The sequence below is a fragment of the Papio anubis genome, chromosome 5 (assembly GCF_008728515.1).
Source record: "Papio anubis isolate 15944 chromosome 5, Panubis1.0, whole genome shotgun sequence".
Classification (NCBI taxonomy): Eukaryota; Metazoa; Chordata; class Mammalia; order Primates; family Cercopithecidae; genus Papio; species Papio anubis.
In genome coordinates, this window is record NC_044980.1 from 60,076,338 (window position 1) to 60,101,968 (window position 25,631).

At 35.3% G+C, this 25,631-nt stretch overlaps 1 protein-coding gene across 7 annotated transcripts in view; it reads right to left on the reverse strand.

Annotated features, from left to right (window-relative positions):
* The window catches only part of ADAMTS6 (ADAM metallopeptidase with thrombospondin type 1 motif 6), a 333,350-nt gene that overhangs the window by 167,916 nt on the left and 139,803 nt on the right, over positions 1-25,631 (reverse strand). For all 7 annotated transcript variants that reach the window (XR_004183963.1, XR_004183962.1, XM_021940153.2 and 4 more), the window contains 2 exons: positions 10,367-10,410; positions 5,688-5,793 (listed from right to left, as the gene is read on the reverse strand). Coding sequence is in view for 5 of the 7 variants with exons in the window: in XM_021940153.2 (XP_021795845.2) it covers positions 5,688-5,793; positions 10,367-10,410 (150 nt within the window). In the remaining 2 variants the exon portion in view is untranslated. The remainder of the gene's footprint in view (positions 1-5,687; positions 5,794-10,366; positions 10,411-25,631) is intronic.

The following is a 25,631-nucleotide window of genomic DNA, read 5'->3' on the forward strand; positions in this document are numbered from 1 at the left end:
GCCCATTCAGTATAACGTTGGCTGTGACTTAACCCATTTTATAAGACAACCTTTATTGACAAAGGCATTAAAATAAAACTACAAACCAACCAACTTTTTAAAGCAAATTGTGCTGAAGTTACTGGATATTCATATGGAAAAAAGATGAACCTCAACCTATACCTCCTACTATACATAAAAATTAACTCAAAATGGATTATAGATCTAAATATAAAAGCTAGAAGTATAAATCTTCTACAGGAAAATATCCTCACAATCTTGAAATACACAAAGCTTTCTTAGGACACAAAAAGCACAAACCGCAGAAGAAAAATTTTAAGTTAGACTTCATCAAAATTTTAAATTTCTGCTTTTCATAAGGTGACACAATTTAAAAAGTAAACAGGAAGCAACAGATGAGGAGAAAATGATGATATACACACAAATATAAACTATACATGTTTTATGTTATATATTATGGATGAATATATGTTATATGTTATATATATTATATATTTTGGATAAAAGTCTTCATCCTATTTATGTGTGTATATGTATACACATAATATACATATAAATAGGATGAAGACTTTTATCCATAATACAGCTCAATAAGAAGAAAACGACCCATTTTTTCAAAGTGGGAAAAGGATTTGAACAGACACTTCAAAGATATATGAGTGATGTATATGAAGCACATGAAAATTGCTCACCATCACTAACATCATTAAACTAACACCATGCTACCAACAGTATCACCCAAGAGAAATGAAAGCTTACATCAGTACAAATAATTATGAACAGATCTGCATTATAATTCTATCCATAATAGCACAAAACTAAAAACAACCAGAAAAGTGATGTGATATGGATTACTATTCAGAAAAAAAGTGAACTACTGATATACACAACAACATGGATGGCTCTCCTAAAACCTTATGCTCAGGGGAAAAACCTAGACACAAAAGAGTACCCATTGAGTAATTCCACTTAGATGAAACTATAGAAAAGTGAGCCTAATCTATAGTGATAAAAAGGAGATCCACGGTTGTCTGGGGATGAAGGAGTGGGGAAGAGGGTAGAAATTAACTGTAAAGGGGACTTTTTCAGATAATAGAAATGTTCATATCTTGACTGTGGTGGTGGGACATGGTTATACAACTTTGCCAAAGCTCAATGAATCATAAACAGAATGGGTGCATTTTTAATGTATGTAAATTATACCTAAATAATGTTTTAAAATGTACTTATGGGACCTGTAATCCCAGCACTTTGGGAGGCCGAGGTGGGCGGATCACGAGGTCAGGAGATCGAGACCATCCTGGCTGACACGGTGAAACCCCGTCTCTACTAAAAAATACAAAAAAAACTAGCCGGGCGAGGTGGCGGGCGCCTGTAATCCTAGCTGCTTGGGAGGCTGAGGCAGGAGAATGGCGTAAACCCGGGAGGCGGAGCTTGCAGTGAGCTGAGATCCGGCCACTGCACTCCAGCCTGGGCGACAGAGCGAGACTTCGTCTCAAAAAAAAATAAATAAATAAATAAAATAAAATGTACTTATGGGAAAGCAAACTATTCTAGAAAATATTTCCTAATTCATTTTATAAAACTAACATTAAAACCCATCTCCTAACTAATCCACAGGGAGAATTCCTATGGTTAAGACAAAATACTGATATTTACTTCCTAAAGCAAGACCAATATATCCCTAGAGCTTTCAATACAGGTTTCTTTTTCTTTTTTCATTCTTTCTTTTTTTTTTTTTTTTAACAGGGTCTTGGCCTGTCACCCAGAATGGAGTGTGGTGGCATGATCATGATCATGGTTCACTTCAGCTTTGATCTTCTGGGCTTATCTATCCTCCCACCTCAGCCTCTCGAGTAGCTGGGACTACAGGTGCATGCCACCACACCTGGCTGATTTTTGTGTTTTTTGTAGGGACAGGGTTTGGCCATGTTGCCCAGGCTGGTCTCCAATGCCTGGGTTCAAGCAATCCTCCACCTTGGCCTCTCAAAGTGCTGGGATTACAGGCATGAGCCACGGTGTCTGACTACAAATTGTAATACTTTAAAAATTCTCTCAATATTAAAGTTCACTCAGTCATGATTAAGAAATGAGTTAAGCCACACCTGAACAATGTATGATCTTAGAACTCATTTTGTGGAAAAAATCAGACATATACAATAGTAGAAACTGTGGCATAATGAACTTCCATAAACACATCATCAAGATAATAAAATTCAAGATGTTGCTATTCTTGTTTTCTCTTTCTTTTTTTCCTTTCTTTTAAAAGAAAATCCTGTACATCATGTCACTTCAGTCTCACATACTTCAGTATGCAATCATAACCAAAAAATGAGTATTTTTAAGATCCCTTATTAAGATTATTTGTTTTTGTACAGTTTAGATACACTAGATAGCTTTCTCAATATACCAGATGTCTGGCTGCATTCTTGCCACCCCTCTTTGACATCATAATCTTTTCAACTTATAAAATTCATGTCAACTACATAATTAATTTTTTAAATCTTTCAAAGAACATTCTTTCCTATAAGATTTCATTAAGTGCCTTTGGCTTATAGCCTATATTAAACCTAGACATGTCATTTAAATATAGTAAAAAACCCACAATTTTTCATTTGACAACGAAACTAATTTCTTGTTTTCACAAAAGGATGGAGAGGATGGAGAGAAATAAAAGTGGTCACTAAGGCTTAGCCAAAGAAAATGTTATCTCACAGCTATTTTAAATAGATATTATATCCCTGCACAAGTATACACTGTGTGCAAAACCATATTCTACACAATTTAAAGAAAGGGAGAAAATATTCACACAGTCTAGTTACTCAGAGGGGGCTCTTCTCAGTAATTTATGGTCAAATATTCTTCACTGTAATGAATCTGCCGATATCATCACATCACTTAACATCCATTCTCGTAAAGGATATGAGTCACAAAAAATCAGTATACTTCATCTGAAAATATATTTGATATATTTACTATGGCTACTGCTTTGGTTCAGGAAAAATAGAGATCACTGTATTTTAATGATAACATGAATTGTGCCAGAGTTGACCTGCTAAGTTCCTGAAGGCTAAACCCTAAGATCTTAAAAGCAAGTAAAGGGATCTTCACATATGAAACAGATTTTCCCTAACTGACCAAATAATAATTTGACATATTAATTGAAAAAAATAGTATGTTGATATAGTTTGGATGTTTGTTCCCTCTAAATCTCATATTGAAATGTGATCCCAAATACTGGAGCTGGGGCCTGGTGGGATGTATTTGGGTCATGGGGGCAGATCCCTCATAATTGGCTTGGTGCCTTCCTGGGGGGAATGAATGAATTCTTGCTCTATGAGTTCACATGACAGCTGGTTGTTTAAAAGAGCACAGCATCTCCCTTGCTGCCTCTCTTGCCATGTGGTACACTGGCTCTTGCTTTGCCTTCCACCATGAGTGGAAGCTTCCTGAGTCCCTCACTAGAAGTAGATGCTGGCATTATGCTTCTCATACAGCCTGCAGAACTGTGAGTCAAATAAACTGCTTTTTTAAATGAGTTATTCAGGCTTAGGTATTCCTTTAGAGCAACACAAAACAGACAATATATGCTAAACACATCTGCCCAGTTGTCTGGGGAAGGGGGACAGTAACATGGTGATAAACTGGACATAGGGAAAAAGCTATTTTTTTTTTTTGTCTGTCAAACAACATTTTTAAATGGAAGCATTTTTCTGGCTCTCAATCCAAGGATTTTGTGGATTTTTTTTGCCATTTTTAACACTCACACTTTCAAACAAGAGTTAACTATGAAACAAAGTTACTCCAAGATACATAAAACTTCAGAGGTATATTCTATTTCTGTTTCACAGTTTTTCTACATAAGGTACAAGCCATTCATTGTAGGAAGAATTGAAAAGATTTATCTATAAGGCCAACAACAACAACAACAAAATCTAGGAAGCCTGGGAAGTTGCCCAATCAGAATCTTTATAAAAGATACAAAAAAAGATAAACCCTCACCTCAACTATTTAAGTATGTACATACAAGAAAGGAACGTGAAATGTGTGTGTTGACATTGACTAACTTGTGACTACATAAGATAATAGTGTTTTCACATACACAAGTGTTCACCCACTGTATGTTACTTTTCCTAACCTTCCAATTTAACTGAATCTAACAGAACCTATTAAATTCAGTTTGATTGCATAGGAGTATGACAGTCATTAATTAGCCAGATTTTTAAGTGAATTAAAGATAAACTGCTTGGTTAAGAGGGCTTTTTCCTTTTATTCACCTGATGTTTATTACAATGGAAAGTAGAACATCAATATTTTTCAGTCTTCATTTAGAGTATAATATTGACTTTTCCTGTGTCTGAATCAAGCCAGGTTTGAAACTTGCTGTTTATTTAAATTTACACCTAAATCAATATCAATTTGATAAAATTTGATTGCAATTTTGAAATAATGCAGCCAACTGACCCAATTTTACTCTCCAACAACAACAAAAAAAGCTGAACTACAGATTTACCTCAGGAATTACCTGTGAGGCAATTATATAATAAACATTGTTTTTTTTTTTAAGAATTTTTAAAAGTTTAATGGAAGAACTGGCATTTTAGATGGGTCTTGAATGTTGGTTAAAAACATTGATTTTTATTTGTTCTTTTTCCCCTAGCTACGTCGCCACCAAAAAAGTAGATTATAAAACTTAAATTATAAATATGTCAGGAGTTCTTGCAAGTAAGCTGCTTGTTTTAACTAAAAATGCTGGACTAACATTTTAAAGTTTTCTCTCATTTTTTTAAGCAGATATAATTAGTCATTTGCTAAATGTTAACTGTTTCTGTTTTAGAAGAGCTTCCCTGCTTAAAAAAAAAAATCCTGTTAGTAAATTGGAAGCTCCTTTGTTTAGTTTTTACCTTTATAAGAGCATCAGAATCCGCTTAGAAATTGACTAATTGAGGCAAGTCATCTTTCAGTCAAATTTCAACACAAATGTTGAAATTTTTTAAAAAAGTATTATCAAGCTTCTCTCCTTCCACATGAACAGGCTTTCATATTACTACTGCCTGTTGTTTACAATTTTAAATGGTATTTTTTGCCATGGGTCGGGGGCAGGGTGCATAAGATAGTTTTTCCTTTGGCACAGGTTCACTTAAAACAAACATTAAAACCTTCAGGTTCTCCTAGGAAGAAAGGAGGATGGTATTGTGTACTTCTTGCAGTTATTTTTTTCAATGACATACAAACGCACCTGAAAATACAAGTTACATAGCAATGTCTGCACAAACTTTATGCCTGGAAAAGGGATGCTGACAGCTCTATGAAGAGTGAAAACTAAAACTACATTTTATGGTAGTGGTGTCAATGATTTTAAAATATATATGCATTGTCACTTGAGGAAAAGAAAGATCATTTAAACAACTGGACTTGTAAGGAAACAGGTATCGAGGAGACTGAACAAAAACTTAAACGTGGTGCATTCACCACTGAGGACACTACTCATTGAATAACAAAGATGATCTAACAAGTCTCCAGTTCTTAAGATGATTTATCCCAATACCCAAAATAATAACATCCTCTATTGGAATCAGACAAAAAGGCAGTAAAATAAGGTTCAGCACAGCCTTTCCACACAGTAGTTACAAGTTGCTCAAGAGCGGAGTTCTAAAATTTATTTTGATTTTCTTAAACTCACTCACTTGTGACCAATCTCATGTGCAATGGTAAAAGCTGAACCCAGGCCAATGTCTTCATTAATGCTGCAGCTCCTTTCAGGCTCACACATTCCAGCCACAGAGGCCAAGCCTGAATAAACAGAAAGAGACACAAAGGGTCAAGCCAAGGTGTTTCAGTCTTTAAAAGCCCATACTTATAAATGCCTGGATTCTTTTTAATAACCTCCATGCACAGAAGGAGCCGTTGGCAAAAGGTTAACTTTCTAGTCATTTGCAAAATCACTGGGGGGAATTTCACTTTGCCGGCTAGACATTAATATTTTTTGAACTGCAGTCAGTGCTGGAAAATGTCTAGACTAGGGGTTAGATTTATAAATTTTACTTCTGGTAACTTGGGACCACCTAGTAACTTGAGCCAGAAGAGGGAATTCAAGAAAGCATTTCTATTTTAACATTCTTCAGGCTGTAGAAAGCAAAATATATCCACATTATTTTTCTAAAGAGATCTGTTTAAGTTTAGTGGGTTCATAAAAATATACAAGTAACTTTCTAGTTACCAAAAAAAGGGGGAATCCCAAATGATTTTTTAAGTGATATTTTTATTAAAAATAAAATGAATGATTCAAAAGATGGAAAGGAGAGCCATTAAAGATGGGAGGTTTTTGCATATTTTTTTAATCATCTCAAATTAATCCTGACAGTGATGCAACAATTTATTTTAGTATATTAATGGGAGGAAAGTCATTCACACATTCAGTGTCACTTTTCCTCTCTCCTATTCCCTACTTCAATGCATTAGAGTTTTACTAATAAAGCAAATACTATGGTGTTAATTCGCTGATTCCAGTGAAATGTTATGTTACTCAAGGTATTCTCCCCTTGGGGATTTAGTATGTAAAAGTTTTAATATTTACTTTCAAATGAATATCATGCTGTGTGAAATACTACAGAACTTTAACAGAGTGCTCAAAAAAAGAATTTTTGTGCAAAAGCAGAAATGTCATCTCTTATAAGGAAACAGATGCCAAATCATACTTCATGCACAAAGAAACAAAAAGTTATTTCAAAGAAGTTGAAGGAGAAGTAGGAAAAACATTTTTTATGGTCAGTAGTGTACTATCGTCACCCAAACATTAATAATTACTTTCCCACCAAAAGTGATTTCAATTCAATTCAATGAATATTTATTGAATGCAATAAGCAATGTTCTGTGCTAGGTATAATTTCCCAGCTGTACTAATTAGAAACAATAAATGATATATAATCCATAATTTTACTGACAAGAAAGCTCTAGAAGTTGTGTTTCTCTGTATTTTCTAATATATGTATCAACAGCTACATTGGAACAGAGATGAGATTAATGCTGGATTTGCTAATAGATTGTTTGCCTTTCCTACTGTTTTATGTGAGAGAGGCAGGAGTTGGGGAGGGAGGTGATTTCTGCCTCACAGAGTTATAAATACTGGTGATACCCCTGGGCTGCCCTTCCATTCATTAGAGGTATTGGGACCTAAAACAGAGAATGTAAAAAGTGGAGCAGGATAACTTATTTTTTTTGTTTCATTTAATTTTTGGTTAATATTTAATATTTGTTTAAATATTTAAAATATTTTAATGAATGTCATTTCCAATCTCCACTGAGAGAAAGAGAGAGACACACATAGTGAATTTTACTTTTATTTTGAGAAAAATAAAATGAGAAGTAGAATAGGAAAGTACCCGAAATCTTTTTAAAAATTGCATTATATTATCTGGGTTTAAGTTATTTGGTTCAATATGGCCTATTATATGGAAAGAACAAAGCCACTCTGAATACTGTTTCTGTTTTGAGCTTTATGAAATGTATGTTTTTTCAAAAGAAAAGCAGAATTATTAAGAATAATTATTGTTAAATTAAAGTTTCTTACATTTCCCAAAATCTATTATTCCATGGGTTAGCTTTTGGGTTTTGTTGTTGTTGCGTCGTTTTTTGGTACGTGCCATGTGGCTGTATTTTCAATTGAGAATTTTCAGTGACTCCTCAAGGTGTATTTACAAGCACAGGTTTACTGTATAAAATTGTTATCTCCGCTAAAACAACAACTTCAGAAAGAATATACTTGGAAAATTCCTACTCATTAAAATATAAAGCTAAATCTTAACTAAAATGGAAGTATTTTAAATGCGATGTATTTTCACAACCCCCCACAATGTTCTGTATACCTATAAAATTGAGACTGTCAAAATTCTTATGTGTGATTGTATTAATGGCGATTTGATTACTATTTGGGTCATTTAGGTTTCCTCAGCTTGATGGCCACAGTTTGTACCCTTAAGCCTACTTGGCCATGTTACAATTGGTCATCAGAATTATTAAGCAAGATACTATTGAAAAATCAGTATAAAAGCCAATATGAAAGTGACTAGAATACAAGTCAAAAAGTAATCTGCTCAATTCTCTACTGATAATACATTTTCCATAGATGAAGTTAAAACGTGTGTAATATATATAAATATATATACAGCTCATTCCATTTTCACAAGAAGTAGTATAAAAACAATATACAAGTTTATAATTTGAAAAATAACTTATATTGAGCTTGAAAAGTGCATTGATACATACCTATTAATATACTGATTCTATGAATTAATAAACTATCAAAGTTAGAACACATTATTTTCAGAAAAATAAAATCAGAAGTAGAATAGGAAAACACCTCAAATCTTTGCCAATAATAACAAAGTACTAGGCAGTACCAAAATACTTTATATCTCAAAATAAAAGTAAAAATCACTGTGTGTGTGTCTTACTAATGTCATTAGGTTGGTGCGAAGTAAATTGCACCAATCTAATACAACGAAGAGCATATCTCGATGTAAATAATCTACCTTCAAAAAGCAGAATATATATATATATATAGGGAGAGTGAGGGTATATATATAGGGAGAGTGAGGTTATATATATAGATATACATATAGTGAGGTGTATATATAGATATACATACAGTGAGGGTATATATATAGATATATCTATATATAGAGAGATATATACATAGGGAGAGTGAGGGTATATATATATAGAGAGAGAGAATATGTGTGTATATGTATAAATGTGTTTATGTGTATATATACACATTTCTTCAAATATAGATATACTAGAAAAATACTAGCTCTGGCGGATATGTGCACCTGATTTGAGGTCTACTGTCTATTATATCTAAAGTTTAAAAGTATAGGCAATTTCTACATTAAATAATACCAGTTCATTTTTATACTACCTCTTTACTAAATATATCTACATTTTTTTCCTTAAATGACTTTAACAATGTCCATGTAGCATAAGGGCAGATATTACTCCTACATCATAGATAAGAAAATTGGGGAACAAAGAGCTTAAATACACTGTAAAAGTTAATGTACTGAAACTGTCAAAGCCAGTTGTTAGTTCCCAGTTCAGAGTCCCCTCTGTTGGATTATGTTGGTCTTGTTAGCTTAAAACACTACAAAGTAAATCTTTTTGATGTGAGCTCGCTCAGCAAAGAGAGCTCTGTCTCCATTATGCTTTTTAACTAGCAAGCTTCTCCATAGTTAATACTCAGCACTGGCTATTTGGGATTTCTTCTTCAGCCATAAATCCTGAGGGAAATGGGTAGGAGAAGCCTGGGAAGTCGGGTAAAATTATCAAGAAAAATTTTAGTTTCTGAAGAGATATTTCACTGAACTTCCCAGGAAGTTGGGTTACACTTTTCCTCCTATATCTACTTTAATTTGATCTTCCCAAAATGCTTATGAGGTGCATAGGAATCAATTTCATAACTATTCTTTTACAATTAAGAAAACTGAGACTTGTCATAGAGAAACTAGAGAATTCATCTTCAGCTGTTTACCTTCTGAGTCTGTAAAAAGTCTCTATGACCTTAAAAAATTTATCAGAGAAAAAGAGCTTCTGTCCTTTAAAATAACTCTAGTTGCTTAATATGTTAGACTACTGGAGAGCTACCTTTTTTGCCCATTTGTATTTGCAGTTAACTATGAAATTATGCTCTGTAACAATGTGTAATTTTTAAAATTCTAGAATACTACAGAAATGCTTTTAAAAAGACAAATGACCCTTTGGGAGCACAAGAAAGATAATCCTGTCCCCCTTCTTCACCTGTGGCTATAATATTTTATAAGATTATTTTTTGTTGTTGTTTTTTGGGTAGTATAAAATTTCCAATACTATCTTATGGGGCTATACTCTTTCCACAAAATTGTACCAAAAGAAGTATTGTTCTTGGTGCCTCCTCATTAAGTATCCTTAGTTCTTTTTTTTTTCCCCCTTTCCTTTTCTAGCCTGAAATTTCAAGATGTTGACTGCTTTCATTTGCTCTCACAATCTTGGTATTTTTAGAAAATACATTACAGAGATGGATTATATGAACATGAGTGATAACCTCAATTTATAATTCTTTAATGATTTTGAATCATATTCTAAGTTAATTTTAATAATCATTCCAGTTGTCAAAAAAGCCAATGAAATTTATATAATATTTATGATAGTAATAAATATTTGTTTCCTAGTAAATGACATATCTGCAAAGGCTGGGTGTAACAGATTTTAGGGATTTCAGATGTACAGAAAGGAAAATGAGCAAATTAATAATAAAGATTAAAGTCGTTGGTCCAGGAAGACAATCTGAACCATTCTATCTTTATTAAAATTAAAAAAAAAAAAAACTTACCCAGTGTTCCACAAGGCTTATTTTTATAAGTGCAGATATCATATCTATGGAGAAAAAAGAGATGCAATTTGTACTCTGATCAAATTTGTAAAATATTTTTCTATAGTCATCATACTTCTCTCCTGAAGTTGTCAAATCACAATTAATGCAATTATGAGCAATCAACTGGAGTGTTGGCATTTTCAGCACTCTACAGTGCTGAGGAACACCACAGGCAGCACTACACTCACAGCCTCTGGCTGCAAGCCAATAGAACACCTGCCAGTAAGAAAGAAAGGTTAAAGCGGATTTTTGTAATTGCAAGTTCCATAAAACCATCTACCATATTGTTTTGAAGCTAGAGTGGGTTGTCTGCAGATTGCTGCTACTTCTGCAAAGTGCAAATAGGTAGCTTCTTATTTCCAATCTCCTTTGAACCTGTGGGAATAGGGTTTTGTTACAGACACAGACTGTATTTTATACTTCTGAGCTATAGGCACTATTTGGAGTTGCTTTAACACAGGTTCTTGTTAAAGAAGAAAAGATCATGTAATACAACAGTGGGAATAAAATTGATATTACATATTTCTCCAAATTGTATACCAGCAAATTAGCATGGCTAAAATACAAATATTTTTAGATGATTTTACAAAAGGCTAAATAAATCTCTCAATAGAAAGCTTTCCTAATGCTGGTCAGATTTATTCTATACCATGCTGCATTATAACTCAATACAAAAGACTGAGTCCATAATGTTGCATATTTAAAAATATTACATTTAGAATCCTGTCAATATTGATATAAACATTTATTTTAAGCATTTTTGGTATATCCTTGTAAACATTTTTAAAACCAAAAGTATTTAAAGTTTCTAAAGTGAGAGTAAAAAATAAATGTAAAAGGCTAAAAATTTTTATTTGCTTCTGTTTTATGCTGGAAGCGGAAAGCTTTACAGTTAAAAAGTAAAGTTTCATAAACTACAGTGAAATCCAAGTTGTAAAAGTTCTCTTTTATTGTATATAACGATTAGTCAATATTAGTAGGGTAGAGGGTTAGTAAATAATCCCATTTTTACTTATCAATCACCAGACCAAAATGTATTTTCATGGAAAAATATTATAACCAGCCATATCACTGGGTTGTTGAACTCATTAAAATTTCTGGAGATGCCCTGTGTCTATCTTTAGAATTTCAAACTCTTCATCCTGCTCATTTTACATTTGAGCAAAGGGATTTTCTTTTCCTCTTGCATAAACTTCTCTTCTGACCATTCACACATTCATCCTCTCTGTTTCTTCTTTTGCAATTAGCAAGCCATGGGACTGCAATGCTTGGAACACCCTTGAATGTAAGATATAGAGAGGGTACTAATGTACTCACCAAAGCACTATAAAGTATATTCTTGGTGTCACAGTCAATTTATCTTGCGATCATAGTGTGTTATGCCTATTGTTAAATAGCCACAACCCTTTCTAGCTGTCTTCAAGAAAACGTAAAGGAAGACTTTTCATGGTAATGCAGATACAGATGTTTCAATAGAATCTATTTCTAAATCTCCAAGTTCCACAGTGCCCTTCCTAAAACTGGTCTACCAGTTTGCTGAACACTTATCATATGCCCAGGTATAGTGCCATATACTGGGAATAGAAAGATAAATAAGTTACTTTTGGTCTATTTTGGAAAACAAAAGACAAGTGATAAATTACAGAGAAATCTGGAAAAAAGATTAAATAAAATAAATGTAAAAATAGTTAGATTTACACTATGCAACCAGTATTTGTTAACGACTATCATGATGATTACTGCCATAACCTACTTAAATACAAAATATAGAAATACAGACAAAACAGTGAATACACATAGAAAACTAGGAAACAGCTTCATATAGGACATGCATCTGAAACAGGTCTTAAAGTTTAAGCCAGATTAAAACAAAGAAAAGTAAAAGCATTCCAAGTAGAGAATAGAGTATTCAAAGGAACAAAGTCTAGAAAGAGTATTGCATACTGAAGAACTATGAGAATTTCAGAGAGGCTGAAATATTGAATGTTAAACCAGATTTGTTTTTCTTATAGACAAAAGCAACTTAGAAAATAGTTTGTATAGTAGAAAAGAATTTTTTCAAAGTATGACTATTATACAGATTGCTTATATATACATATAAATCTGGAAGGATAACAGTGGGTATCTAAGGGAGAGGTGAGAGAGTATGGAGAATATACATACATATATAAATTTCTGTACAACCAACTTTAATCAGAAAGTCTTTCAGCTAGGCCTGTCTCTGATGATAAACAAAAGAGAAACTTGATAATTAGCCAATGAATGTCTAATGAATGTTAAAAATGTGTTTTTCATTGCACTGAAGGAAAAAATTAATGGTGTTCCAGATCTGTAGATTGGCCAAAATATTTCAGAAACATTGCCCCACTTTGCATGAACCCATACAAAAACCCAGCAAGCATTGCAGGATGTACACTTAGGTAACACATCTGAGATTTGTCCTGTATGTTCACTCAATGGTTTGGAGTATTAGAGTACCTGATGACAAATATAAGGGTAATAAAAAATTCATATACATATTGAGTGCACTCTTCATGCAAAGTATTGTCAGAGCACCTAAATAACAGAGTTGGAATGTCGTCAAGCTTATAAAAAAAGGAATATGAAATATTTGTGCCTTCTTGCTTATTTTACGAATATTTATATTTATAATGGAATTTGATCTAAAACTTCCCTTCATTATAACTGATAACCTTTATCCACCAAATCCTAAGGTTTTGCCTGAACATAGCTTAGGACAGTTTGCAACAATAAAAATTCCAGATTGATAAATGGAAGACATGACGAGGTAATAAAAAAAAAAACTTATATGTGGCTTTATCTACCATGATACCTACTTCTAATAGATTTATCTTCTTTAGGCCATTCCTATAATTGCCTTTCCTTAATGTGTACCATGGAATAGTAGAAACAGACTGTGGGCAGAAAAAGACTTCAGTCATGGATTTTAAAATTACACCATCTTATCCATGAATTACATAGAATCAAGTTGTATTTATATTATAAATTGGGAATAATAAATCTGAAACATTAAAGTTTCTACTGAAGGTAATCTTATTCAACTATATTGAATTTCTATTCAAATATAGAATTGATGAATACAAATATTTTTTCACACTTTGTGTATACTTGCTCAATATCATGTTACCTACACGTAACAAAATGTTCAGCAGAAGTGCAAGGTAATCATTTGAGACATTTTTTAAAACTCAAAATTACTTTTAGTCTACTATTTACATATTTTATAAACTTACTATTATCTCATATTTTACCTTTTTCAATTTCTTTTTTGTGGGATATTTCTTATTCTATTCATTCTCTTATTCCTATTTTCCTTCTTCATGTATAAATTCCTGATTCCTTTCCCAGAAACTATTTTCTGTGCTGTCAGCCCCATATTGCTTACAAATGTAAAAAATCTTGAGAAATCACTTAATTCAAGCTGTACTACACTTAAGTCATTGTCTCTTAAAGTAGGCCAAATATGAGCCAGCTTATTTCAGTTCCTCGATATAACTCTCAGTTGTCTCCCATCTTATCTTTAAATAGCATTTTTAAATTTTATGCCATAATAATAATCTTCACTAACTTCACACCCTCTTTCTTTCTTTTACCTTTCTCATTTTTACTTTGCATCACATTCACTCTACATCCCATCAACTCTCTGCCATACTGTAGGTTTGCCTTATTTTCCTCCAGATCTGAACCACTTCAGAAAAATTACAAAGAAAAATAATGCAAGGAGTCTGGCTTTATCCCAAATATATAATTGGTATACTTTTAGGACTTTTATTGCAGCAGTACAAATTGAAAAAGAGAAGATTGAGGAAAAGGAATTCTGATTGCTTACTCTCAACACCCTTTACAAAAATCAGTCACTACTAAATCCTTACCAACCCACAGGTGGCAGGAGCCCCCAAACTTGGGCCTGTGATCCTGTCTTCAGACTAGGCTAAGAAGTACACTGGAATGCTAAGAAGTAAAAGAAAAGCTGAAATAAAATTGGAAAATGTCCATTATTCTGAATTAGGATAGAAAAATAGCACCTTATCCCTATGGTACTTTTTTGGTTTTCTTTTCGTGAAAGTGTAATAAAGGCTTCAGGTCAGACGAAAAAGAATTAAGAAAGATGGTCATAGGGAATCTACATAAAGCCCAGGACTTTAGGGAAATTAGGGTTCCACTTTTGAGTAAGCAGATGAATGCATATGTTGCCATTCTTTTATCCTAAATTCATAATGAGGTTGGACAATTGAGCAAGATCAAAACTAGAGAATTTGGTTGAGACTATAACATAGGATACTTTTCGGGTATGGATATTTTCAACTCTTTAATTTTCTGGTAACTTTTGCCTAGGCATGACTATCAGAGAAACTGACCAAAACACATGATTAAGTTGCATTTTAAGATCTCCAAAATATAGCATTACCTTCCACCACCAGCAGACATGCTTCCAGGGCAGCCAAGCAGCCCTTTGCCTGAATCCTAAGCCTAAAAAGCAGCCCCATGGACTGCCCCTGAAAGACACGCCCTCCCAGCCAGCCAAGCAGCTGTGTGCCTGGGCCCAGAGCCAGGACTACAGCCCCATGGGCCACCTGCAGCAGACACCCACCCAGGCCAGCCAAGAAGTCATGTGACCACATCCCAGGCCTAAGAAACAGCCATGTGGGCCACCCCTGGGAAACATGCCCCTAAGCTAACCAAGGAGCTATGTAGCTGTGTCCTATGCAAGATAAACAGCCTGTAGTCTGCCCCCAGCAGACATGCCACCAGGCCAGCTGAACATCCTTATGCCTGCGTCACAGGCCTGAGAAATAGCCCTGTGGGCCAACCCTGGCAGACACATCCCCATGCCAGCCAAGCAGCTGTGCACTCATGTCCTGGACCTGAGAAATAGCCCTCCAAGCGACTCTTGGCAGGCACACCCCCAGGCTGTCTAAGTAACTGCATGCCTGTGTTTCCAATCAGAGTAATAGCACGATGGCCCTAAACCTAGTGAGTCAGACCGCAAGCTAGCCAACCCACCATGTGAACACATTTCTGACCTGAGAAATAGCCCAGCAAGCCCACCCCTGGCAAAGCTATGCCACCATCAAAGCAAATTCTCTCAGCCTAGGTCACTGAGAAATTCACAAATACCACTAATGTGAATTACAGCTGAAGAAACTACACACAGACAATACTACTGTGTCTATCTAGAACCAAGGCCAACAGACCCTACCAAACTGACACCCCAAGATCTACTTATATGGATTAATCTTTCCCTATGAAACCTACTCCATAAAATTAGAAGAGGTAGCTTTTCTACCAGTTGCACAGAAATAAATATGGGAACATGTCAATCATAAAAAAAGGGAAAAAAAAGGTAACCCACAAAGAAAAACAATAATTCTTCAGTAACAGAAACCAAATCATAAGGAAATATATGACATGCCAGAAAAAGAATTCAAAAAAATAATCTTAAGGAAAGTGAGATATAATATAGACAATTTAATGAAATCAGAACAATTAATGATTTGAATGAGAAGTTCAATAGAGATAAATATCAAATAAAAAATAGAAGAAAAGAGAAACACTAGAACAGAAGAATTAAATGAAGGAAATAAATACAATCAAGAGTTCAGCAACAGACTAGATCAAGAAGAAGAAAGATCTTCCAAACAAAAAGACAGGTATTTTGAAATAACACAGGCAGAAAAAGTAAAGAAAGAAAAAAGAATAAAAAAGAATGAAGAAAGCCTATAGAATTTATGAAACACCAATAAGTTAACAAAAGTTGTATTATGAGCTTTCAGAAGGAGAAAAGAAGGAAAAAAGTGAGGAAACCATATTTTATGAAAGAATAACAGAAAACTACCAAAGACTTGGGAAAGAGATGGACTTCCAAAGTCTTAGGAGAGAGTGCAGAAAGCTCGAATAACTCTAAATGGATTTACTCCAAACAAATCCTTTCCAAGGCACATATAGTCAAATTGTCAAAAGTCAAAGCAAAGAATTTTAAAAGCAACAAGAGAAAAGTGTCAAGTCATATATAAACAAATCACCATTAGACTAACAGCTAATTTCTCTGCAGAAACCTTATAGACCAGGAGAGAATAAGAAGGTGTATTTAAAATACTGAAAGAAAAAAAAAACTATTCCACCAAAGAATATTATACCCAGCAAAGCTATTCTTCAGAAATTAAAAAAAAAAAAATTATTTCACAGACAAGCAAAAACTAAGGAACTTTTGTAACACTAGCCTGGCCTTACAAGACATGCTCAGGGAAGTCTTACATCTGGAAATCAAAAAATAATAACCACCATCATGAACACATGTAGAATTATAAAACTCACTGGTCAAGTAAATACACAAAGAATAAAGAGAAAGGAATCAAACCTCAGCACTACAGAAAACCACCCAATGGCAAAAGTAAACAATAAGAGAGGAAGGAAGGAGGAAATGATAAACAAAATAACTGGAAAAAGATCAATAAAATGACAGGAATAAATTCTTATCTCTTAATAGTAACCTAGAATGTAAATGGATTAAATTCCCCATTGAAAAGATATAAATTGACTAAATAAGATTTTTTTTTTTAAAAAGAAAGGACCCAATATAATTTATCTGCAAGAAATGCATCTCACCTGTAAAGATGCATAGAGACTGAAAGTAAAGGGATAAAAACAGGCATTCCATGCAAACAGAAACCAAAAGAGAGCAGGTATACCTTTATTTATATCAGATAAAACAAACTTGAAATTAAAAGCTGTAAAAATAGACAAAATAATATTTAATAAATAATAAAGGGATCAATTCAGCAAGGGAATATAACAATCATAAATATATATGCACCCTACACAGGAACACCCAGATATATAAAGCAAATATTATCAGATCTAAAGAGAGAGATAGGCTGCAATAATATGTCACTCTCAGCATTGGACAGATCATCTAGACAGAAAATCAACAAGGAAACATCAGATGTTCAAGAAGAACATCCAAAACTATACAAATATACGAAATTAAACAACATGCTCCTGAATGACCAATGGGTGAAGGAAGAAATTAAGAATAAAATTTAAAAATTCCTTGAAACAAATAAAAATAGAAACACAACATACCAAAACCTATAGGACACAGCAAAAGCAATATAAGAGGAAAGCTTATAGCAATAAATGCATAAATCAAAAAACTAGAATGATTTCAAATAAACAACTTAACAATTAATCTCAAGAAACTAGAAAAATAAGAAAAACCCAAACCCCAAATTAGTAGAAGAAATAATGTAATCAGAGCAACAATAAATGAAAATGAAACTAAAAAATATGAGATCGATAAAACAAAAAGGTGGTTTTTTGAAAAGATAACGAAAACTGACAAACCATTTGCTAGACTAAGAAGAAAAGAGAGAAGACCCAAATAAATAATATCTCAGAAATTTAAAAAAGTGATGTCACAACAGATACCACAGAAAAATAAAGGGTCATTAGAGACTACTGTGAACAACTATATTCCAATAAGTGTGAAAACCTAGAAGAAATGGATAAACTCCTGGACACATGCAACTTTCCAAGGTTGACCAAAAAGAAACAGAAAACCTGAACAGACCAATTATAAGCAAAGAGATTGAATCAATAATAAAAAGTCTTCCAAGAAAGAAAAGTCCTAAACCAGACGACTTCACCACTGATTTCTAACAAATCTTCTAAGAAGGATAATTCTTCTCAAACTACTCCAAAAAATTGAAGCAGAGGGAAATCTTTTCTAACTCATTCTAAGAGGCCACCATAACTCTGATACCACCAGACAAGGAGACAACAAGAAAAGGAAACTCCAGGCCAATATCCCTGATAAATATAGACAGAAAAATCCTCAATAAAATACTGGTAAACCAAATACAACAGCACATCAAAAAGATAATACATCACAATCGAGTGAGAAATATCACAGGAATGCAAGGATGGTTCAACATATGCAAATCAATAAATGTCATATATAACATGAATAGAATGAAGGAAAAAACCCATATCATCATCTCAATAGATGCAGAAAAAGCATTTGATAAAATTCAACATTGCCTAATGATAAAACCTCATAATAAATTAGATATAGAAGGTGTATTAGTTCATTTTCACACTACTGACACAGACATACCCAAGACTGGGCAATTTATCAAAGAAAGAAGTATAATGGACTCATAGTTCCATATGGCTGGGAAGGCCTCACAATCATGGTGGAAGGTGAAAGGCGTGTCTCACATGGTGGCAGACAAGAGAAGAGGGCTTGTGTACAGAAACTCCCCTTTATGAAACCATTAGATTTCATGAGACTTACTCACTATCACAAGAATAGCATGGGAAAGACTCGCCCCCATGTTTCACTTACCTCCCACCAGGTCCCTCCCATAACAGGTGGGAATTGTGGGGGCTAAAATTCAAGATGAGATTTGGGTGGGGACACAGCTAAATCATATGAGAAGGAAAGTACCTCAACATAATAAAGGCCATATGTGACAAACCCACAGCCAAAATCATATTTAACAGAGAAAAGAAGAAGGCTTTTCCTCTAAAATCTAAAACAAGACAAGCATGCCTATTCTCACCACTCTTGCTCAACATAGTACTAGAAGTCCTAGCCAGAACAATAAAGGAAGAAAGGGAAATGAAGAGCATCCAAATTGGAAAGAGGATGTCAAATTGCCCCTGTTTGTGGATGACATAATCTTTTTTCCCCTTTAAATTATTTTACTTTAAGTTCTAGGGTACATGTGCACAACGTGCGGGTTTGTTACATATGTATACATGTGCCATGTTGGTGTGCTACACCTGTTAACTCATCATTTACATTAGGTATATCTCCTAATACTATCCCTCCCCCTGCCCCTGATGCCCCAGCGTGTGATGTTCCCCAGCCAGTGTCCATGTGTCCTCATTGTTCAATTCCCACCTATAAATGAGATCATGCAGTGTTTGGTTTTCTTTTCTTGTGATAGTTTGCTCAGAATGATGGTTTCCAGCTGCATCCATGTCCCTACAAAGGACATGAACTCATCCTTTTTTATGGCTGCATAGTATTCCATGGTGGATATGTGCCACATTTTCTTAATCCAGTCTATCATTGATGGACATTTGAGTTGGTTCCAAGTCTTTGCTATTGTGAATAGTGCTGCACTAAACACACGTGTGCATGTGTCTTTATAACAGCATGATTTATAATCCTTTGGGTATATGCCCAGTAATGGGATGGCTGGGTCAAATGGAATTTCTAGTTAAACATCCTTGAGGAATCGCCACACTGTCTTCCACAACGGTTGAACTAGTTTACGGTCCTACCAACAGTGTAAAACCATTCCTATTTCTCCACATCCTCTCCAGCACCTGTTGTTTCCTGACTTTTTAATGATTGCCATTCTAACTGGTGTGAGAGGGTATCTCCTTGTGGTTTTGATTTGCAGTAATCTGATGGCTAGTGATGATGAGCATTTTGTCATGTGTCTGTTGGCTGCATAAATGTCTTCTTTTGAGAAGTGTCTGTTCATATCCTTCACCCACTTTTTGATGGGGTTGTTTGATTTTTTCTTGTAAATTTGTTTAAGTTCTTTTTGATTCTGGATATTAGCCCTTTGTCAGATTGGTAGATTGTAAAAATTTTCTCCCATTCTGTAGGTTGCCTGTTCACTCTGATGGTAGTTTCTTTTGCAGGTTGTTCAGTTTCCACGAAGTTTAGTGTTTGACTGAGTTTCTTAAATCCTTCTCTTCTTTTACATTTGCTGAGGAGTGCTTACTTCCAACTATGTGGTCAATTTTGGAATAAGTGCAATGTGGTGCTGAGAAGAATGTATGTTCTGTTGATTTGGGTTGGAGAGTTCTGTAGCTGTCTATTAAGTCCACTTGGTGCAGGGCTGAGTTCAGTTCCCGGATATCCTTGTTAATTTTCTATCTCATTCATCTGTCTAATATTGATAGTGGGGTATTGAAGTCTCCTGTTATTATTGTGTGGGAGTAAGTCTCTTTTTAGGTCTCTAAGGACTTGTTCTATGAATCTGGGTGTTCCTGTATTGGATGCATATATATTTAGGATAGTTAGCTCTTCCTGTTGAATTGATCCCTTTAGGATTATGTAATGGCCTTCTTTGTCTCTTTTGATCTTTGATGGTTTAAAGTCTGTTTTATCAGAGACTAGGATTGCAACCCCTGCCTTTTTTTGTTTTCCATTTGCTTGGTAGATCTTCCTCCGTCCCTTTATTTTGAGCCTATGTGTATCTCTGCATGTGAGATGGGTCTCCTGAATACAGCACACTGATGGGTCTTGACTCTTCATCCAATTTGGCAGTCTGTGTCTTTTAATTGGAGCATTTAGCCCATTTACATTTAAGGTTAATATTGTTAGGTGTGAATTTGATCCTGTCATTAGGATGTTAGCTGCTTATTTTGCTCATTATTTGATGCAGTTTCTTTCTAGTATCAATGGTCTTTACAAGTTCGCATGATTTTGCAGTGGCTGGTACCAGTTGTTCCTTTCCATGCTTAGTGCCTCCTTATGGAGCTCTTGTAAGACAGGCCTGGTGGTGACAAAATCTCTCAGCATTTACCTGTCTGTAAAGGATTTTATTTCTCCATCACTTATGAAGCTTAGTTTTGCTGGATATGAAATTCTGGGTTGAAAATTCTTTTCTTTAAGGATGTTGAATATTGGCCCCCCACTCTTCTGGCTTGTAGAGTTTCTACCGAGAGATCCGCTGTTAGTCTGATGGCTTCCCTTTGTGGGTAACCCGACCTTTCTCTCTGGCTGCCCTTAACATTATTGCCTTCACTTCAACTTTGATGAATCTGACAATTATGTATCTTGCAGTTGCTCTTCTCAAGGATTATCTTTGTGGCGTTCTCTGTATTTCTTGAATTTGAATGTTGGCCTGCCTCACTAGGTTGGGGAAGTTCTCCTGGATGATATCCTGAAGAGTGTTTTCCAACTTGGTTCCATTCACCCCGTCACTTTCAGGTATATCAATCAGATGTAGATTTGGTCTTTTCACATAGTCCCATATTTCTTAGAGGCTTTGTTCATGTCTTTTTACTCTTTTTTCTCTAAACTTCTTTTCTTGTTTCATTTCATTCATTTGATCTTCCGTCACTGATACCCTTTCTTCCATTTGATCAAAGCGGCTACTGAAGCTTGTGCATGTATCATGTAGTTCCTGTGCATTGGTTTTCAGCTTCATCAGGTTATTTAAGGACTTCTCTACACTGTTTATTCTAGTTAGCCATTCATCCAATCTTTTTTCAAGGTTTTTAGCTTCTTTGCAATGGTTTCAAACATCCTCCTTTACCTCGGAGAAGTTTGTTATTACCGATCGTCTGAAGCCTTCTCCTCTCGACTTGTCAAAGTCATTCTCTGTCCAGCTTTGTTCCATTGCTGGCGAGGAGCTGCATTCCTTTGGAGGAGAAGAGGGACTGGGATTTTTAGAATTTTCAGCTTTTCTGCTCTGTTTTCTCCCCATCCTTGTGGTTTTATCTACCTTTGGTCTTTGATGATGGTGACGTACAGATAGGGTTTTGGTGTGGATGTCCTTTCTGTTTGTTAGTTTTCCTTCTAACAGTCAGGACTTTCAGCTGCAGGTCTGTTGGAGTTTGCTGGAGGTCCACTCCAGACCCTGTTTGCCTAGGTACCCCCGGTAGAGGCTGCAGAACAGCAAATGTTGCTGTCTAATCCTTAATCTGGAAGCTTCATCTCAGAGGGGCACCTGGCCTTATGAGGTGTCATTTGCCCCCCCTACTGGGAGGTGTCTCCCAGTTAGGCTAATCGGGGGTCAGAGACCCACTTGAGGAGGCAGTGTGTCCGTTCTCAGATCTCAAACTCCATGCTGGGAGAACCACTACTCTCTTCAAAGCTGTCAGACAGCGATATTTAAGTCTGCAGAAGTTTCTGCTGCCTTTTTTTCAGCTACGCTCTGCCCCTAAAGGTGGAGTCTACTGAGGCAGGCAGGGCTCCTTGAGCTGCAGTGGGCTCCACCCAGTTTGAGCTTCTGGGCTGTTTTGTTTACCTACTCAAGCAATGGCAGACTCCCCTCCCCTAGCCTGGCTGCTGCGTTGCAGTTGGATCTCAGACTGCTGTGCTAGCAAGTGAGCAAGGCTCCGTGGGCTTGGGACCCTCCAAGCCAGGCGCAGGAGATAATCTCCTGGTGTGCCGTTTGCTAAGGCTGTTGGAAAAGTGCAGTATTAGGGTGGGAGTGTCCTGATTTTCCAGGTGCAGTCTGTCATGGCTTCCCTTTGCTAGGAAAGGGAATTCTCGGATCCCTTGTGCTTCACTGGTGAGGTAATGCCCTGCCCTGCTCTGTGGGCTGCACCCACTTGTTAGGCAAGCCCCAGTGAGATGAACCCAGTACCTCAGTTGGAAATGCAGAAATCACCCTTCTTCTGCGTCGTTCATGCTGGGAGCTGCAGACTGGAGCTGTTCCTATTTGGCCATCTTGGTGCCACCCTCCGAAATAATATTATATATAGAAAACTTAAAGACTCTACCAAAAATCCTCTTAGATCTGATATACAAATTCAGTAAAGTTACAGAATACAAAATTAATATACAAAAATCAGTAGCATTTCTATACATAAATGAACTAGTTGAAAAAAAAATCCAGAAGACAATTCCATTTACAATAGCTACAAATAAAGTAAAATACTTAGGAATAAATGTAACCAAGGAGGCAAAAAACCTCTACAAGGACAACTACAAAACACTGATGAAAGAAACTGAAGAGGATACAAACCAATGGAAAGATATTCTGTGGTCATGAATCAGAAGAATTAATACTGCTAAAATGACCATACTACCCAAATCAATCTACAGATTCAATGTAATTCCTTTAAAAACACCAACATTCTTCACAGAAAACAAAAACCCTAAAATGTGTAAGAAACCACAAAAGACCCTGAACAGACACAACAATCATAAGCAAAAAGAACAAAGATGGAGGCATCATACTACCAGACCTCAAAATACATTACAAAGTTGCAATAACCAAAACAACATGGTACTGACATTAAAAACAGACGTATAGACCAATGGAACAGAATGGAGAACACAAAAATTAATCCACATGTATACAGCCAATTGATTTTTGACAAAGGTGCCAAGAACATTCATTGGGCAAAGGACAGTATCTTCAATAAATGGTGCTGGGCGTATGTTTATTGTGGTACTACTCACAATAGCAAAGACTTGGAATCAACCCACATGTCCATCAGTGACAGACTGGATTAAGAAAATGTGGCACATATACACCATGGAATACTACGCAGCCATAAAAAAGGATGAGTTCGTGTCCTTTGTAGGGACATGGGTGCAGCTGGAAACCATCATTCTCAGCAAACTATCACAAGAACAGAAAACCAAATACTGCATGTTCTCACTCATAGGTGGGAATCAAACAATGAGATCACTTGGACACAGGAAGGGGAACATCACACACTGGGTCCTATTGTGGGGAGGGGGGAGGGGGGATGGATAGCATTAGGAGATATACCTAATGAAAATGACAAGTTAATGGGTGCAGCACACCAATATGGCACGTGTATACATATGTAACAAACCTGCACGTTGTGCACATGTACCCTAGAACTTAAAGTATAATTAAAAAAATAAATAAATAAAATAAAATAAAATAAATAAATAAATAAATAAATAAATGGTGCTGGGAAAACCAGATAACCATATGCAAAAGAATGAAACCAGACCCCCCTTTTATATAGAGTTGATTTCACTCTACATAAAAATCAACTCAAAATTGATCAAAAACCTAAATGTAATATCTGAAACATTAAAACTTCTAGAAGAAAACATAAGGGAAATGCTTCCGGACACTGGTCTGAGAAAAGAATTTTTATAAATAAAACCTGAAAAGCACAGGCCACAAAAGCAAAACTAAACAAATGAAATTATACCAAACTAAAAAGCTTCTGCAGAGCAAAAGAAGCAATCAATAGAATAAAACACCCACCTACACAATGGGAGAAAATATTTGGAGACTACTCATCTGACAGGAGATTAATACCATACCTACAATATATAAGAAATTCAAACATCTCAACAGCAAAAGTACAAACAATCCAATTAAGGAATGGGCAAATAATCTGAACAGACATTTCTCAAAAAAAGACATTGGAGGCAGGGCGCGGTGGCTCAAGCCTGTAATCCCAGCACTTTGGGAGGCCGAGGCGGGTGGATCACTAGGTTAGGAGATCGAGACCATCCTGGCTAACATGGTGAAACCCCGTCTCTACTAAAAATACAAAAAAAACTAGCCAGGCGTGGTGGCGGGCGCCTGTAGTCCCAGCTACTCGGAGGCTGAGGCAGGAGAATGGCATGAACCCAGGAGGCGGAGCTTGCAGTGAGCCGAGATCACGCCACTGCACTCCAGCCTGGGCGACACAGCAAGACTCCGTCTCAAAAAAAAAAAAAAAAACATTCGAATGGCCAACACTTACTTTTTTAAAATGCTCAACATCACTAATCATCATGCTTTTGCTGATAGCCTCAATTAAAGATTTGCTATTTGTAAAATATTTCCCTGGCCAGTCACATCATAATTTGAGTTTTACATTCATTCTAACGCAGGGTATTTTTTATTAGAAAGCATAGAGACAGCCAGAAATGTCTTTTTCCCTGGCAAAACTGTCCCCACAGTGTTTTAAAATATTGATTTATTTAACAAGAGCTCAGTTACAAAAGCCTACAAATAGAGGGCTTTCACTTCTTTGCCATCATCAGTAACCACAATTCAACAGATTATAACATCTGTCCTCTGGGCCTTTCTTCACTACTATTCCAACCCTTTTCCTTCTCCTGGATAACAAAATAACTTTCTCTTTGATTGTTTTGTTACTAAATTATGTTATATATTTATTTGCAATAAATATTAATATAGTAATAAATTATTACTATACTTCTATACATCCACAAAAATGGGATATTACATCATTTGCATCCTGATTTTTAGTTACCAACATATTTTGAAAATCTTTCTATGTCAGGAAAGACATACGGATATCATTTTAATGACTTTATCATATTTTACCCTCTGGATGTAGAAAAGTGTAATTGAAGAATTCCCTATTGTTGAAAATTTTTGTTTCCAAGTTTTCACTGATACAAAATTAATCACAATGAACATCACTATATTTTTATATATTTGTCTGATTCTTCCATGATAAATTCCAAGGAGTGAAACATATTTAAGGATTATCA